The sequence below is a fragment of the Ruditapes philippinarum genome, unplaced genomic scaffold, assembly GCF_026571515.1.
Source record: "Ruditapes philippinarum isolate M1 unplaced genomic scaffold, ASM2657151v2 ctg11499_1_1_1_1, whole genome shotgun sequence".
Taxonomy (NCBI): Eukaryota; Metazoa; Mollusca; class Bivalvia; order Venerida; family Veneridae; genus Ruditapes; species Ruditapes philippinarum.
Genome location: NW_026864339.1, coordinates 10,198 through 29,557, shown reverse-complemented (window position 1 = coordinate 29,557; position 19,360 = coordinate 10,198). Strand labels below are relative to the sequence as shown.

Below are 19,360 nucleotides of genomic sequence, written 5' to 3'. Positions count from 1 at the left end.
ATCAATCACACCTCGTTCCTTATAAAAACCCTCTGCCACAATGGTAAATAGTTAAGCAAGGCCTATGGCGCTGGCCAATGATCGAACCAGTGACCTTCGGCGCCTGAAGCTGGCGATGTTTTCCTACGCTATGGAGCCGATCAAGTTTGACAGTCACGAATTACAAGAAAGTTACGCATACCAGTTCTCCACTATTTATTTTACAGTAAAATATGTTTGTACTTCGTTGTTAGCCTTCCAAATAAAGATAAAGCATCAATATACTCGTATATTATAATGATTTAACCCTGAACCTGCTGTAATTCTTTAATGAATCTGTCCAGATTTAATTTAAGGAACAGTCCATTATTAACTTGGAGCAGTGTCTTTCAAATAGATTTGAAAGACACTGCTTGGGGATATCGAGATGAAAACCTATTTTGTCGACCAACTGGGACAAGGCTGGTAAGACTACACGCATGTGAAAACTGGCATGGCTCTTTTTAGGTGGCTATGGTGGCCGATTTGTGCCATTCGTGTTTCCGCCCCGCGACCCCGCCAAGCGAAAAGTCAAGAATTAACAAGTTAAAATGGCGTGGGCGCGGAGCGAAAACAAACAAAAAGTTTAACAAATGAAACTTCGCCCCGGGGGGGGGGGGGGGGGGGCGAGATTTAAGAAATAACACGGCGGCATTTGAACTTGATAATTTTCGACATTTCGCTTGGCGGGGTCGCGGGGCGAAAACACGAATGACACAAATCAGCCACCATAGGTGGCCAAATTCCAATCCAGCATGGAAAAAGGGTTTTCTATTTGTGTAAATCTGGCAAATTTAGGGAGGGATAAATCTGACAAAAAGGAGTGACTTTTTGGGGAGGGGGGGGGGGGGGGGGGGGGAGATAAATACGTAACACTTTCAATACAATTTGTATTCTATTTTCAAACAGTACAAATACATTATACCAATGGTACAATATAACAAAATACATACAAAATAATTATGCTTAACAAAACTAGTGTAACTATGGTATAAAATAATAATTATGAATCTAACAGGATGTAGTGAACAAAAACTAACTACATTTTGCCCATTTTATCCGTTTTTTTTTTAAATTTGAAAAATATAAATATACAGTACATGTATCCCAATGACATTGGCCAATATGAAACTGAATATTACAATAAAGGAGTTAAATAAGTTAAACATTTACAACATGTAAATTTCACGATGATATTTCATGTATATGCCATTCATTCAGTTTTTAAAGTTTTGCATGAACAATATAAATGATACATAAAAATTATTATGTTTACAGCAAATGAAACAAATTGTCCAAACAATGGTACAAAACATTTTAATTTTCTAACTTTTCTCTGTTTAACTGAAGACTTTTTGTTATAAAGGTTCAAGGCTTTTAGCTTACAAATTTAGTTTTGCATGAATAATATGATATACAAAAATACTGAGTTTACACCAAATTAAAGTTCTTTGTCCAAACAAAGCAAATATTTACTGAATTTTCTGTTTTATTCTGTTTCAAATTTGTCAGAAAAATTCAATGCTTGCTGCTAATAAATTACTCCTATACTGAAATATTTTTGTTCCTGATTTTTGTTTCATCTCAAATTGTGAAGAAGCAGTTATATAATAAGAACATGTAAACCGGTCTTAAAATACTACTGAATCTTATTGGTTAATGCTGCAAACAAATTTTTTTATATTGACCAATGACATTGCTGTACTTTCAGACTTAAATCATCCTGAAATCTGGTTTATTTAAATAAAAGTATTGCACAGGTCCCATTTAAATGGTTTTGATTTATGATACTTGGAGTGTAACGGAATTTCTTTGGAAATAGAAATATTAAACATTTTATACATTTGGTTCCGTTTTAAGCATTTGGTTCCATTTTATGTATTTGGTTTCATTTTGTGTATTTGGTTTCATTTTAAGTATTTGGATCCATTTTAAGTATTTTGTTCCATTTTAAGCATTTGGATCCATTTCAAGTATTTGGTTCCATTTTAAACATATTGATCCATTTTATGTATTTGGTTCCATTTAAAGTATTTGGACCCATTTTAAGTATTTGGTTTCATTTTAAGTTTTTGGTTCCATTGTATATATCTGGTTCAGAAAATATTTAGTTTTCAAACAAAAAAAACATAATGCAAAAAGAAAAGTTCAAGTGTACTATACTGATTCAAAACCTCATTCACTTTTAACTCTCTTTAAGATGTAATACTGTCTATTTTGTTTTATGGGAATGAAATTTCACAGTTTTGTTAAAAAATGACTTTTTCATGGGTTTGTCTGTTTTTGCAAAAAGTAAAATGCAAATAATGTAATGCCAATAATAATAGCACAGACAAAATGAAATTTCTCTGGATCATAAATTCCAGAAAAACTAGTGTCCATTGAATTATAATGATTTTGCAGTTTGCATTTAATTTTACCAGACTCTTTTTGGGGAGAATCAAGACATGATTACATGATTTATCATTTAAATAACACCTAGGTTGCAGTAAGAAAAGTTGTAACAGATGTTTGAAAAAGAAGTTCCCATAAAATAGCACTGTAGACGAGTACTATAAATTTATCTTTGAGTTGTTCAGTGGATAGTGTCTTTTATCAGCTTCCTATAAATTAAGCATTTAAGTGGCTGAAACACGTGTAGAAGTGGCCATAACAAGTGTTCAATTGGCCAAAACATGCATTCAAGTGGCTAAAACAAGCATTCAAGTGCCTAAAACGTGTGGCCAAAAGAAGTGGTTAAGTGGCCAAAACAAGCGTTGCAATGAGGTGACAAAATTTTTCATAGCCTCATTAGCTGGAAAAAACCCACTTGATTACAAGTTAATCTATAATCTATAAAATATCAAACATATTCAAAGCCCTTTTTATTTCATTTAGTTTGTTCAGGACTGTTTTATTTGTTTCCAGTATTTTTATTTCCTTAACCACTAAGTGTCCATACACAAAGTCCTTCCTCATTTTCTTATCATTTTTTCTTTGTTTTGAAATATATATCTAAATACTAGTGAAAGCAATATGCCTGGTTCCCACAATTTCATTTCTTAGAAGATGCTATCCTACATCTAGTCACACCATTGTTCATATTTCTTGTTTCCATTTATATCTATCCTTTAAATACAAGAATGAGTAATACTTCCGGTTCCCAAATCCTGTTTACACATTAAAGCTGGTACCCTATATCAAGTCTCTAATTCTACATTATCCATCCATATTAGTATTACTACTGGTTCCTTTCGCTTTTCTGCTAGGCAAGAATCCTGATTTACCTGAAATCGAGAAAAGACACAGTTACCACATATATAACCCTACAACCATCTCTATAATAAGAGCACTTCTACCAGGATCCCAAATTGGTCTTAATTGCGAGACTTTACTATAATAATAACAAGCAATTATCATAGTTTTGCAAGCAATCCATAAGTCCCCTACCGGTTAGAACCTCAGCAACATTCTGATGGGCCATTGGCCATTCAATTTTACCAGTGAATGAACTTAAATCTTTTGATTTCTAAGTTTGTCTTTATCACAGTAATGTGTTAAGTTTCCCTGCCTTGTAAGGAAATTATGTTTATACAACAGATAATCAAAAGGTCCAATTTTCTCAGGATGAATAAGAATAACTAATGTTTCAACTTTTCTCTTTTTTAAGTAGATTTGTTGGAAAAAATCTTTAAAAGTGAACTCTGGAAACAGTTTTTATAAACAGACAGACAGACAGCAGACAGACAGACAGACAGACAAACAGACAGACTGAAGGAGACTCTAAAGTTATTTTTTCAAACATCCCTGTTACCAAAATATAACATATTTTAATGCAAAATTCTTAAAGAGAAGATAACTCTTGAAATAAAGATGCTTGATTTATGAACATTGTCATATATGATGTGAGTTTTACTTTAAGTTTCAAGGAATGAAGAAGTTTGGAGTAAAAAATACCAATTTCTCGAAAAAAATCTAAGTTCAAGGGGGACATAATTCTGGAAATAGTCTTTGCTAGAGTATTTAACCTTTTCAAAAATGTTGAGTGATAATAAGAAACATATATATGAAGTTTGAAGTAGTTACATTAAGAAATAAAGAAGTTATTTAAAAAAGACAACATTTTTTTTCATAAAACTTCTAAGTTCAAGGGAGGTAATTCTGATAATTTTTGTGCTAGAGTTGTAAACCTTGTCACATATGATGTGGTTGATGACCAGAAACTTATATTTAAAGTTTGAAGTAAACACCTTAAGAAATAAAGAACTTCGAGTGAAAAAGCTTAAAAATTTAAATCAGAAATCTTGAAATTCAGTCTATTTGTTGCCATAGCAACCAGAATTTTCAACATAAAAAGATGTGCATAATCTCCAGACTGCCATCTACCCATATTTTAGGTTTCATAAAAATATTTTCAGTACTTTTTGAGTTATCACTGGATCCAGTTTATGTGTTAAATTTGCCATATTTGCAGACTATTAGTTGCCATAGCAACCAGAATTTTCAACATAGGAAGAAAAGAAAAAGACGTGCATAATCTCCATACTGCCATCTATCCATATACCAAGTTTCATTAAAATATTTTCAGTACTTTTTGAGTTATCACAGTTTCCAGTTTATGAGTTAAATTTGCCATATTTTCAGAATATAAGTTGCCATAGCAACCAGAATTTTCAACATAGGAAGAAAAGAAAAAGACCTGCATAATTTCCATACTGCCATCTATCCATATATCAAGTTTCATGAAAATATTTTCAGTACTTTTTGAGTTATCACAGGATCCAGTTTATGAGTTAAATTTGTCATATTTTCAGAATATAAGTTGCCATAGCAACCAGAATTTTCAACATAGGAAGAAAAGAAAAAGACATGCATAATCTTCATACTGCCATCTATCCATATATCAAGTTTCATTAAAATATTTTCAGTACTTTTTGCGTTATCACGGGATCCAGTTTTGTAGACGGACGGACAGACTGACAGACAGACAGACGGAGAGAGAGACAGACGGACGGACAGAAGAACGGAGGGTAAACCTAAAGTCCCCTCCAGTTAAACCGGTAGGGGACTTACAAAGTATCCTTATCATACCATTTTTAACATACCCATTTTGCCAGTTTAATGCCATCATCTAAAACTTATGTTGAAAATTCTGTTATCACTATTATATATATAGAGAATATTAGGAAGAGAGTAGGTTTAATACTAAATTTATTGAACGAGTTGAATAAAATTATATTATGCGAGCATCTAGCAAGCATAATATTGCTGAATTCAACAAGTTCAAAAATTTTAGTATTCAATCTACACGACATGTTTACGTCAGGGAGGTCATTAGGGAGTTGAGGGTTAAAAATTAAAACATCATCACATGTCTTAGGCACGTTTCATATTCATATCATTGATGTTTACACATCTTATATAGACCATATACTCACTCTGTGGTTGTGTAATTCTAGATGTCAACCATACAAATGGTTCAACCAGAGATTGTCTATTTGGTACATTGGCTTCCCATAACCTCACTATATGAAACAAACACAAGATATGGTACAACTTTAATCACTATTTCTTTTCCAAAAGATATATTTCTATGAATTTATTCTGAGAAAAGTACATGATGTATCACTTTAAAGCAATGATGACAAAACTTGGCTAAATAATAAAATCTGTTTCATAAGTGATCATGAAAAGTGCAAAATCTCTTAACCTCTATCCCCCCACCACTACTGGTTTCAGCATTGTGTAACTTAACCATTAAATATTAATACCCAAGAGCCATTAGAATATGGAAACACTAAAACCAACAGGAGGTAATTTTTAACAGTTTTGCTACACAGCACTTGACACTAAATCGCTCTTGATTCTTGATGTGCTTTATCCCCAATTTGATTCAAAATATGATTTATACAATTGAGTATGTCATAAATTCCACTACACTACATGCCAAAAATTTGTGAGTTACAATAATTAATATTATCATTGACAAAAATCCGTAGTACATTTTGTCTACAGTATGAACACACTTAAAACATCTCAAGGATTTAGAACATTTCAGAGGTTACTGTCAGACATCTAAATGGTTCTAGCTGAACAAATTACTAAATTATATCATGTAATTTCTATATATATGTCAACAAATGCTTATTGGGAAATGTTGAAGTGCTCTATCTCCCCCTATATAATCTAATGAAACAAATGCAGATATAGCAGTATGTGATAATTAAAATTAAGGAAATATAACACTTTTGCTCTATCATCAAATCAAATCACAAAACATGAAAAACCATGGAAACAAATAAAAGAAAAGTAGATCATCTTTGAATTCTTTACATTCCCATGAACATTATACTATTGATTTTATCCAGAAGTAAGCAAAGTGTTGGTTTTTAAAACTTTTGTGAGAATTTCCACAACATTTAGAAAATGGTAGTATAGAGCAACGCAACAATCCACTCACACAATGATATCAACCAGTCTTAAGAAAAGGTGATCAAACATTTTGAGGACTCCCAACTAAGACACTTATTTATGAGAATACAAATTTAGAGACAAGAATTTTCTTAAAGATTTAAATGTTCCTGTTTTATACAAGATAAATAACAAATAATATTGCGTACCTTTTTCACTCGTGGCCCAGGTCTGAGCAGTGTTAAAATCTACTTGTCTATCTTCTTGGTTTTCACTTTTATTGTTGCCAATCGCAATAATATGAACCTTAAAATAAGAAGAAAATAATGTAAATAGAACTAAATACATGTCATTATTTTTTCATTGTCAAAATAATGGCAGGTTTTTTACAACTTCTCCTCATTGTATAACCTAAAACACAACATCAACAACAAAGACATACAGTTCAGTCACAGCAGCCAGAGTAACACCCCTTGGTTATAACTGACGAGTCTTGTTTTAGAGAGGTTGAATTTATAATGATACAGTTGTGGTCAAGAGGTAGCCTGGGTTCTAGTCTGTCAATTATTTTATATGCTTCTGTTCGGCAAATTGAAAGCCAGGGGAAATACAATTTTCGATCCAAGCGCCACCTTGTATTCACCGGTATATAAAGGGTGTAATTTAAAGAACGATAACTCATGCAACTACAGTCTAGTTTCTAAAAATAGAAACCGAATTTCCATTAAGTGTTTTGAAACTCAACGCAAAGTAAGAGCCTTGCTTGAAAAAACACCATTTCCGATTAAAAATTGAGAGTTTTTACACTTATTGACATAGTTTATTGCATGATGAGTGAATTTGATCAACATGTTTGATAAGTTAAAGACAAATTACGTGTATATGTAGTCTGAGAGCATCAGAGAAATGTGCTGGACGCAATTATTATGGTAAATGGCGTCAAATTTTCATCATTCAGCATCTTCGCCTCAATTTTGATTTAGTCATGTGATTTGTTGGTCACATGCTAATTGGTCTATTATTAGGATAATCATTAGTCGATAACTAGAATTGCCACTATGATGGCGTGAATACCCCCGCATACCACTTTGTCAGAATCAACAGTGGCCATTTAGAGCTCAAGGACAATCTCCCTGCCAAAATTGAGGTTACTAAGCCAGTGCATTGCTAAGTTATGTATTCTACATGCTTCAAATGTGAAAATGTCAAAATCAATACATTGCGGACAGGACATTTACTTTAGCAATTGAGAAGAAAAGCTTTTTTTTTTTTGTCAAGGTCCCTGTGACCTTGACCTTTGACCCAGTTACCTCAAAATCAATAGGGGTCACCTTATAGTCATGATCAACATCCATGCCAAATATGAAGACTGTGGGTCATAGGAATCTAAAGTTATTGGGCAGACAAACTTTTTGAAGTCAAAGTCCCTGTGACCTTGACCTTTGACCTGGTGACCCTAAAATCAATAGGGGTCATCTACTTATCATGACTAACCTCCATTCCAAATATGAAGACTGTGGGTCAAAGGAATCTTAAGTTATTGGGCGGACAAGCTTTTTCAAGTCAAGGCCCCTGTGACCTTGACCTTTGACCTGGTGACCTCAAAATCAATAGGGGTTATCTACTAATCATGACTAATCTCGATGCCAAATATGAAGACTGTGGGTCAAAGGAATCTTAAGTTATTGGGCGGACAAGCTTTTTGAAGTCAAGGCCCCTGTGACCTTGACCTATGACCTGGTGACCTCAAAATCAATAGGGGTCATCTACTAATCATGACTAACCTCGATGCCAAATATGAAGACTGTGGGTCAAATAAATCTTAAGTTATTGGGCGGACAAGCTTTTTGAAGTCAAGGACCCTGTGACCTTGACCTTTGACCTGGTGACCTCAAAATCAATAGGGGTCATCTACTAATCATGACTAACCTCGATGCCAAATATGAAGACTTTGGGTCAAATAAATCTTAAGTTATTGGGCGGACAAGCTTTTTGAAGTCAAGGCCCCTGTGACCTTGACCTTTGACCTGGTGACCTCAAAATAAATAGGGGTCATCTACTTATCATAACTAACCTCCATGCCAAATATGAAGACTGTAGGTCAAAGGAATCTTAAGTTATTGGGCGGACAAGCTTTTTGAAGTCACGGCCCCTGTGACCTTGACCTTTGACCTAGTGACCTCAAAATCAATAGGGGTCATCTACTAATCATGACTAACTTCCATGCCAAATATGAAGACTAAGGGTCAAAGGAATCTTAAGTTATTGGGCGGACAAGAAAAAACCGACGGACGGCCGGACGGACGGACAAGCTGATTCCAGTATACCCCCCTTACAACTTTGTTGTGCGGGGGTATAATTACATGAGAAACCCTGCAGGTTTTCCCCAGGCATTGATATTATCAAAACACGATCGAGTATGAAGAAGCGCTCATGTTATGAATAAGCAAAAAATATCAACGCCTGAACCCCAGGCTAGTCAAGAGGTTATTGCTGTCCAGAGAGTTATTCTGTAATGGTTGCACTGTATGCAAAGCAACTGAAACTAGAAATGTGTCCATAGGACACGGGTGCCCCCACCGCGCCACTGTTCTGTCAATCTTTTTACTAAGTCAAGGGAAATAACTCTACAAATACTGGATAAATCCACAAGCGAAACCCCAGGTGCAAATCTAAAATATGCTGAGCAACCTGCCCATAAGGTTTAATGACTATGTCAAATCCTTTTTGAGAAACTTGCGACACAAGTTGAAAATTGCAAAAATTTTCTAAGTGAAGGGCAATAACTCTAAAAATACTAAATAAATCCAGACGAAAATACCTGGTGCACAACTGCACATGCTGATCAATATTCCTCTAAAGTAACATGACTCTAGGTCAAATACTTTTTGAGTTACGTGCAACACATGTTGAAAATTGCCAAATTTTACTCGGTCAAGGGCAATAACTCTGAAAATACTAAAAATATCCAGACGAAAATACTCAGGTGCACAACTACACATGCTGATCAACATTCCTGTAAAGTTTCATGACTCTAGGTCAAATACTTTTTGAGTTATGTGCGACACAAGTTGAAAATTGCAAAATTTTACTAAGTCAAGGGCAATAACTCTGAAAATACTAAAAATATCCAGAAGAAAATACCCAGGTGCACAACTACACATGCTGATCAACATTCCTGTAAAGTTTCATGACTCTTGGTCAAATACTTTTTGAGTAATGTGCGACACAAGTTGAAAATTGCAAAATTTTACTTAGTCAAGGGCAATAACTCTGAAAATACTAAAACTATCCAGACGAAAATACCCAGGTGCACAACTACACATGCTGATCAACATTCCTGTAAAGTTTCATGACTCTAGGTCAAATACTTTTTGAGTTACATGCGACACAAGTTGAAAATTGCAAAATTTTACTAAGTCAAGGGCAATTACTCTGAAAATACTAAAAATATCCAGACGAAAATACCCAGGTGCACAACTACACATGCTGATCAACATTCCTGTAAAGTTTCATGACTCTAGGTCAAATACTTTTGAGTTACATGCGACACAAGTTGAAAATTGCAAAATTTTACTAAGTCAAGGGCAATAACTCTGAAAATACTAAAAATATCCAGACGAAAATACCCAGGTGCACAACTACACATGCTGATCAACATTCCTGTAAAGTTTCATGACTCTAGGTCAAATACTTTTTGAGTTACATGCGACACAAGTTGAAAATTGCAAAATTTTACTAAGTCAAGGGCAATAACTCTGAAAATACTAAAAATATCCAGACGAAAATACCCAGGTGCACAACTACACATGCTGATCAACATTCCTGTAAAGATTCATGACTCTAGGTCAAATACTTTTTGAGTTACATGCGACACAAGTTGAAAATTGCAAAATTTTACTAAGTCAAGGGCAATAACTCTGAAAATACTAAAAATATCCAGACGAAAATACCCAGGTGCACAACTACACATGCTGATCAACATTCCTGTAAAGTTTCATGACGGTAGGTCAAATACTTTTTGAGTTACGTGCGACACAAAAGTGAACGGAAGGACGGACGGACGGACAAGGGTAAATCTAAATGCCCGCCACTAACGTGGGGGCACAAAAAAAACATGTTATTTTCACAAATTGTTTAAACAATTTATTTATCTGAAAAATAATAGTGCAGGTTTAACATAAATAATAGACAGTAACTTGTGAATCTTACTTCTTTTTTATCCTTGTTTTTATCAATATCCCTTTTAATCTTCTCCAATTTCTGGAAGGAATCCCAGTTTGTTACATCATATACCAGAACAAAACCCTGCAAAATAAATTTAAAACCTTCACTATAAAGCAAGGAATAAAATATGTAACCAGTAAAAAGATACATGTAGACCAGCCTGAACATCCTTAAAGTCTGACCATATACACTGTGCACTTTAACCCTGTACCTACTATACAGCAAAAAGTAATTAACCTTTTGGGAAGAGTAAAGACCTGGGACTACCTGCATGTCTGTACAATTTGACCAGACTTTATACTGTTGGCTTACTTTCAACTTGATATCCCTGAATTTAATAATTGACAGTTCCAAAAATTTGAAATGGACAAGTCCATTCAAAGAATTTAGCAGGTTAAGGGTTAAACTTATCACATTAACATTGATTCTCTCATATCAAAAATTTAAAGCAGGGCCAATCCATTATACATTTTTTGTTAGGTTTTAAATCACACCAACACAGTATGCATAAAAGTCATATGGCCACTTTCTGGTTTTACTGTCGGAGGAAGACCTAAAGTACCCTTCTGTGAGTTATGTCAGGTACAAACGGGCACTTGAGTAGAACCACTAATATATTTCATAAGCTAGCTTGATAGCATTCTCACATGAAAGAATGCTGAGACACTTGCACGACTCAAACCTTCAGTGGTGACAGGCATGTCAATGACCTTAACCTCTTGGCCACGGACACTCCCTTATACTAAATGGGGATAAGCCTGATAAGGATTAACAGATTTGATTTTTATTTGAAAGTTATAAAAGCTCAATGTTTTATAAAATCTTTCCTGATTAACTACCTCTCAACCCTGACATCATGGGTCTGAGCACTACAAGTATTGTAGAGTCATGACCATGTTTCTTCCTTTGACATAAATACAGGTTAATCCAGGATGAGGTTTCGCTTATTGAAAGATTTTGCTTAAAAATTGAGCATATATATTCATTTTGATTAAGACATGAAAGTTTTTGGGTGTTTCTTTGGTGGGTTTTAAGTCACACCAACACAGTATAGGTCATATGGCAACTTTCCAGCTTTACTGGTGGAGGAAGACCTCAAGTGCCTTTCCATGCATAATTTCTGGCATTAGGTCACAAATGGGCACTTGAGTAGAACTGCTGATGTTATCAGCGGTTTGAAGTCAATAACCTTAACCACTCAGCCACAAATAATGAAAACACAACTTGGAAAATATGGGGAAAAAAAAAACATACATACTTCAGGAAAAGTAAAGAAGTGTTTTGGCATGTCTGTTTTTACTCCATCCTAAAATAAATGAAAAAAGAAAGCTCCATTACACCAGATATTGAAGATAAATGTATCAAATTGTTTCTAATAACTGTACTTCAATGTGACTTGAAAATTATTGCGTTTTTTCTACCTTGACAATATTTCAGTTACACTGTTATAGAGTAACACAGAGTAAAATGCTGTGTTTAGGCACATTCATATGATAACCCATTCAAGTCATATCATGAGGACACTGTGCTTAAAAGCACTAGCACAATCCCTTTAATACTGAGCCTCATTGCACAGAAGCTTGCTTATTTGTAATGCCCTTTGCTACAACCTGGCTAAGCATATCTATGGCAAACACCAAAGACTGTCTGCATTTAAAGTCTTAAGATCTAACATGTTTAATGAAGTTTTTTGAAACAGTATGTAAATATGTTCACCATATTCATAAATACAATGTGCATCAAAGTAAGCTGTAAACAGTACGTTGATATGCATAATAATATATAACATATAAAATATATATCGTAATATCTTACAAGCCCTCCTGTATCAAAGATCCGGACTTTTTCTTTCACTCCTCTATCTGTCTCTATCATTGCTGTATAAATATCCTCAATTGTTGAATGCATATACTGGAAAATAAATACCACAGGATATCAATGTTTATTATAAAGTTATGCTTTTAATGTAAAAACAGTACTTATTGTGCCAACAACAAGATTTGACCTTTAGAATGCTAGCAAAGATATACCTTGCCACCAATATACTGTAACTAAACAGGGCTTTACATATGGATTGACCCAACTTTTAAGGCAGAAGTAATTTCATGATTTTAGAGCATGTTACCTGAAAAAATTAGTGATAACTATGAAATGGTTTGTCATAAAAGTTGGGGTATTTCAAATAGTAAAAGTAGAAAAATGTAAGATCAGGGACAGGTTTCAAAACAAAGACAGAAGTTAAAAAATGGATTTGACCTAACTGTTCAGTTTTACTCAATTTGTGTTGATATATTCCGTACTAAATGGTCACAATGACTTACACTTTTGAGACAGGGTGGGGCTTATTTTATAGTTGATATTGAGTCATATTCCCAACTGAAAATAGTATATTATTTTCCCAATCCACAGGAAAAAAATTATCTATGGAAAGTTACAAAGTAATTAGAAATGTGTCCATAGGACACGGGTGCCCCCACCGCGCCACTGTTCTGTCAATCTTATGACTCTAGGTCAAATATTTTTTGAAAACTAAAAATCTTTTACTAAGTAAAGGGCAAGAACTTTACAAATACTGAATAAATCCACAAGCAAACCCCAAGGTGCATAAGTACACATGCTGACCAACATTCTTGTAATTTTTCAGGCCTACAAGTGAAATACTTTTTGAGCTATGCATGAACAAGTTGAAAATTGCAAATTTATACTACTGAAGGACAAGGGCAATAACTCTAACAAAACTGAAAAAATCCACATGCAGAGTCCCAGGTGCATAGCTTCACAGTGATGTGAATCATTATTCCTGTAATTTAGTGATGTTGATCATTATTCCTGTAAAGTTGGTTGATTCTAACTCAAGCACTCAAGGAACAAATAACAACATAATGAAACAGTTTTTACTAAGTCAAGGGAAATAACTCTACAAATACTGGATAAATCCACAAGCAAAACCCCAGGTGCAAAACTAAATATGCTAAGCAACCTTCCTGTAAGGTGTAATGACTCTATGTCAAATCCTTTTTGAGTTACATGCGACACAAGTTGAAAATTGCAAAACAAGGGCAATAACTATAAAAATACTAAATAAATCCAGATGCAAATACCCAGGTGCACAACTACACATGCTGATCAATATTCCTGTAAAGTTTCATGACTCTATGTCAAAAACTTGTTTTTGAGTTACATGCGACACAAGTTGAATATTGCAAAATTTTACTAAGTCAAGGGCAATAACTCTAAAAATACTAAAAATATCCAGACGAAAATACCCAGGTGCACAACTACACACGCTGATCAACACTCCTGTAAAGTTTCATGACTCTAGGTCAAATACTTTTTGAGTTACGTGTGACACAAAAGAGAACGGACGGACGGAAGGACGGACGTTCTTACATTTGTATTCTTGTTGGGTATTTTACTGTGCAAAAAAAGTACCCAACAATCAAAGAAAATACCCAACGATACATACGGAGTGAGTAGGATTGGTATTCAGTACCCAACATATACCCTCTTGTGCGCTCGGACGGACAGACGGACAAGGGTAAATCTAAATGCCCGCCACTAAAGTGGGGGCACAAAAATATTGAATAAAAAATTCTAAAATCTTTGAAAATAAGGGCTCTACACTGTAATTCTTTTATTTCTAAAGATATTTAGAAAAGGAAAACTGTTCTGAAATGATTATAATGAGCACTATTAGATAAAATTATTTGTTAATATAAACAATTATTTAAAATAAGGTATGGCGTTCCTATGCTTAAATGTTTTAATATGACTTACTATACAGTGATTGTTTGCATTCTTTTAATCACTGCAAATGAAAAGTGTTTAATTAAATGTGTTTAGCTTTGATCTAAAAATCACATTAAATATCAGTTTTCAGTTACATTCTGGATATGATTTCTTTATTATCTTTTTCATATTTTTTTCTGTTTTTAGTGCCCAAATTGATCTATAGATGTAAGATTTTCAAATTAACATCATGTCATGTCATCTCGGAGGAGCTCCTTTACTAGATGTAAGTGACAGGGTTTCATATGTAGTGTATACAATGTAAATTCCATTGTTAAACCATATCTAAAGAGGATTCAACTTTAAAAAGTGATCAATAAGTACATTTGTAGCAAGATATACAATAGATTTTGAAGAAACACCCACAGGGAAGTTAAAGTGATATTGTTATTATACTGAGAAAAATACTCATTAATAGGAGGAGGAACAGTACAAACAATAATTGTAATAATAATTTAATTGAATATCAGCTTCCTTCTCCATTGTTTTAAAGTGTTACTAAGTTACTTAGTTTTCCCCATAGATATATTCCAATTATCATATCAATCACATGTAGTGATGTACATAGAACAATTAGCAACCCCAACTGATAAGCCTACAGCTTAAGAAATTAGCGTAAAAATCGATAGTGTGTTCATAAAATTGATTGTAAAACAATAAATTTTAATATTGACCATTATAAAAGTTATATGAAATAAATCAGTGATAAATTGTCTTCAAAATGATATAAAATTCATTATTCATGCATAATATGCATTTTAATCATTATCAGTTAATCTTAATATACAGGTGTATTTTCGGCCGATTGTACAAAACCCGATTGTGGACACGCGCTTGTCACATGTATGCCGCATGACCTTATTTGCGGGTCATTTGTTGCTAATTAATATTCATGATTTTTTGCAACCAATCAGAAATATGTTTACATTTCACCGCGGAATTTTCGTCATTTAAATATGTTTACAAACAAAAAAGTTATGACGCCCGATACTCGCCGACGATTTGCTTGAAAACTATCGGTAAGTGAAGAAAAACGAATAGTGTTCTAGAAAATAAATTGAATTATCTTTAAAAATGATTCATAAATCATAAAATTATGTTGCCATTAAAGCACCCGCATCTACGATTAAATACAGCGAGTTGTGGAAATTCAACAGTCCATCAGAGTCCGCCATTTTGAATTCACCGACGCGGTGAAATCCGATTATTTCCATTACTGATTTATCACGTATAAACGAGTAACAAAATAAAATCATGGTAGATTAAGTCTTGGTTTATAATAAAATATATCAATATATAATTATTTTTTTAAATATTAGCGCATTTGTCTTTAAAATTGAGATTTATGTTTCGGCGGGCACCTGCTCAGTTTCGGCCAATTTTCAAATTCTAAATTTTTTTGTTTTTAGCTCGACTTTTCTATGAAAAGGGGAGCTATCCTACTCGCCCCGGCGTCGGCGTTGGCGTCACACCTTGGTTAAGTTTTTCGTACCACCCCACTTTATTTCAGAAGTATTACAAGTATGGCTTTGAAACTTACCATACTTGTTCACCATCATAACCTCCATCTACAGACAAGAGTACATAACTCTGTCAAGGTTTTTGACAGAATTATGGCCCTTTTTTGACTTAGAAAGTGTATTGAGCTTGGTTAAGTTTTTTGTACCACCTCACTTTATTTCAAAACCATTGGAGGTATTGCTTTGAAACTGACCATACTTGTTTACCATCACGACCTTCATCAACAGACAAGAGGACATAACTCTGTCAAGGTTTTTGACAGAATTATGCCCCTTTTTGACTTAGAAAATACATTGAATATGGGTAAAATCCACTTATTGCCTTAACCCTTTGAGATATTGCTTTGAAACTTTTAATGCTATTTCACATCATTACCCCCATCTGTACGCAAGAGAAGGTAACTCTGTCAAGGATTTGTTTTAAAAATTAAGGCCTTTTATCGACTTAGAATCTTGGTTAAGTTTTTAGTACCAGTCCACTTTTTGACTGAACTGTTTGAGATATTAATTTGAAAGTTGGAATACTTGTTTACCATCATGGTCCCAAAACATGGGCAGGAGAAGGTAATTCTGTTAAGGATTTTATTTGAATTATGGCCCTTTTTGACTTAGAAACTCAGTTAAGATTTTCATTCTTGTCCACTTGTTGACTTAACCTTTTGAGATATTACTTTGGAAGTTGGAGTTCTTATGTGCCATCATGAGACCTATCTGTAAGCAAGAGAAGATAACTCTGTGAAAATGTTTCTTGATTTGTACTTAGAAATTCCTAGTTAAAGTCTTGTGTGCCCTTAACTGTCAAAGTTTTGTTTTATAGGCAAGCACTAAAAAAGTCGAGCGCGCTGTCCTTCTGACAGCTCTTGTTTTTTTACCGATGCTTCAGGTTTCAATGAGATATCGAATATTTAACAAGGAAATCATTTTTTTATTAAATATTAAATTAATTTTTTACGGTTTTATAATTAATTAAAGCAGAAATTTATTTCTAATGAGCAATTTACATGGTGAATGCAGGGTCGACCTGCTGCCAGTGACAGTTTTAACTGAAAAAAATCTGTTAACCTCTACGCATATATATATAGGATAAATAATATTTTTAAACAATGTATTTAAACTTATTTTGCCAGCATTTCTTTTTAATTCATGTATGATTTATTATAATTATTTACTTTATACTTTATTTTTTTCCAGGTGCATGACCGACCTGACAAAAAAAAAATATCATGAAATAATATTGATGATGACAATATTTGACAACACTTGGATCATTTGGACAAATATAAGATGACAAACCAATGCTGTTAATGAATAAATCTTGTCATATAGTAGTATACATTACCAAACACAACAAGAACTGTCCCAAAAATGTTAATGGGGATGCTGAGATGTCTGCTTTATATTCATTGAAATCCCAAATCAGCTATGTTAAGAAATGGACTCGACTAATTTCAAAGAAAATGGTTAAAGATGAAACTCCTTTAAAAAAAATCTGGAAAAGGGGAGAAGCAGATCCTTCAATAGCATTTAAAAAGTATATGGTACCAACTGGCATTTTGTTCAACAATACATACTTCATTGGAATCCATGTACTGGTTGGGGACCACAAAAACCGGACAACCACTGAATCCGGACGGCCCCGAAAATGCTTAATTTAGTATTTTCTTTGTGCGGTGGTTGTCAGTCACATTTTATCAACAATAAGTGCATGTTTCTTTTAAAATTAAGTAAATAAATGTATTTCAACCTCCGTAAATGGTAATATTTTAATTTATATTTCAAGAATGTTGACGTTGAAATTCGGGGGTGAAGAAAGCAATGCCTGACCTCATATACCAGCTATAATCATTCGCAGAGTGAATAATAGAATATCCAAAAGTTCAGCATTTGTTGCTGACATACTGTATATCATGTTACAAATCAAAAATCAAAACACCCAAGCTTTTATCTGAATTAAATCATATCATGCACATAGCTGTACGGACACATGGTACTGTAGTGTTGACTATTTAGGTAATTTTGATACCCTCCTTGTCGAGCCTCAGATGTAAGTGTCATACAATCAGAAATAAACAAACTAGTTTGTTAGTTAGGAGAAGAACCTAGCTGAACTGTGTCAAATTTTTTGGTCTCTAGGTTAAAAATTATGAACTCTGTACTGGCAAATGTTCCAAAAGTGTCCGGTTGATGGTCTCCGACCAGTATAATTATATGAAATGGTTTAATCAGCCAAAAAAAATGGTTGCCAAACTAAATCAGAATAATTTACTCTTTAGTACATACCGTTCCAACTTTGTGGTTGTCATACATTAGTTGCTCTATGATTGCCGTTTTCCCAACACCTGCATGCCCACATACCAGAATCTTGCTGATTTTTCCCATTTTTGTTATATAATTATAGCTCTGGACAAAAAAAAAAAAGAAATAACTTATGACAATAACAAAAAAAAAAACACAAAGAAATTACTTATGACCATAAGTGAATAACATTTGAAGAATTTTTATCCATCAAGATTTGAACTATTCAACATGTTCCCAAATACCTTTGTAGTGATTTTAGGTATAGGCCACTTCCAACAACTGTGCTGTTTGGTCTAACCCTTTAGTGATGTGATTGAGTATCCACCTTGTAATCCAGAAGTCTGGTGGTTCAAATCCCAGTCAGTGCTTGAGGATTTTTAGGTTTACTAATACTATACCCATAATAGCATAAAATGTGTTTAAATCTAAAATATGTCATTAAACCAAGTTTGAAGAGCTTTGTAATACATATGTAAATTAGGAGTAAAGAAAAAACAACACTATTTTATTACACTGTTAACTGTAGTTTAATTATATAATGTTAAACTGTTACTTGTTATTAAAAAAACTTTGTTTATTTATATCCGAAAACGCAACTATCCGAAATTACCTCAAAGTACACAATTGATAAACTAGAACACGGGACGATGAATACATTTTAAAGATAAAACCAATACTTGTAAATACCAAATATGATTAGGAATTGAATAGTTTTTCTTTTCAAATGCATACAGTCATGTAGAAAATAGAAAAATAATACTTACTCTGTTAAATTGTTGTTGTTGTTGTTGTTGTGAAAACTTCTAATTTATTAGCGAATAAGAAAATATGTCATTATGATCTTAAGGGGTAAATATTTGACTAGCTACATAATACATGTACATGTATATCAGAAGCATAGATAACATATAGATAACAGAGATTGGCAACTTCCTAGCCAGTTAAAATATCACGCGTGCCTGCTTAACTTAAAACTTGTAGCAAGTAAAACTTATTAACCAGATATCAAAATCAGTAAAATAATACATTTTCTGAAAGCATATGCATTTGGGTATGGCTGCAGATAAAATATTTACAGTTCCCATTTAAATAAATGATACATCAATTTTTAAAGAGAA

General features: G+C 33.5%; 1 protein-coding gene across 1 annotated transcript; it reads right to left on the bottom strand.

The window, feature by feature from the left end:
- Positions 1-1,093: 1,093 nt before the first annotated feature.
- Positions 1,094-19,075, bottom strand: LOC132725265 (NF-kappa-B inhibitor-interacting Ras-like protein 1). The gene is made up of 8 exons (XM_060710364.1): positions 19,007-19,075; positions 18,225-18,344; positions 12,451-12,546; positions 11,894-11,941; positions 10,621-10,716; positions 6,618-6,714; positions 5,436-5,522; positions 1,094-3,284 (listed from the first exon to the last, which is right to left on the bottom strand). The coding sequence occupies exons 2-8, from the start codon at positions 18,321-18,323 to the stop codon at positions 3,217-3,219; spliced, it is 591 nt and encodes a 196-aa protein (XP_060566347.1). The 5' UTR covers positions 18,324-18,344; positions 19,007-19,075; the 3' UTR covers positions 1,094-3,216.
- Between the last annotated feature and the right edge of the window lie 285 nt (positions 19,076-19,360).

Bases quoted from the DNA above. Each gene is read 5' to 3' on its own strand.
- LOC132725265 (XM_060710364.1), bottom strand. From the start codon at position 18,323: ATGGGAAAAATCAGCAAGATTCTGGTATGTGGGCATGCAGGTGTTGGG. The intron at 12,547-18,224 runs GTATGTACTAAA...TTTATTTTCCAG, and splicing joins ACAACCACAAAGTTGGAACG to TATATGCATTCAACAATTGA. The intron at 5,523-6,617 runs GTACGCAATATT...TGTTTCATATAG, and splicing joins CTGGGCCACGAGTGAAAAAG to TGAGGTTATGGGAAGCCAAT.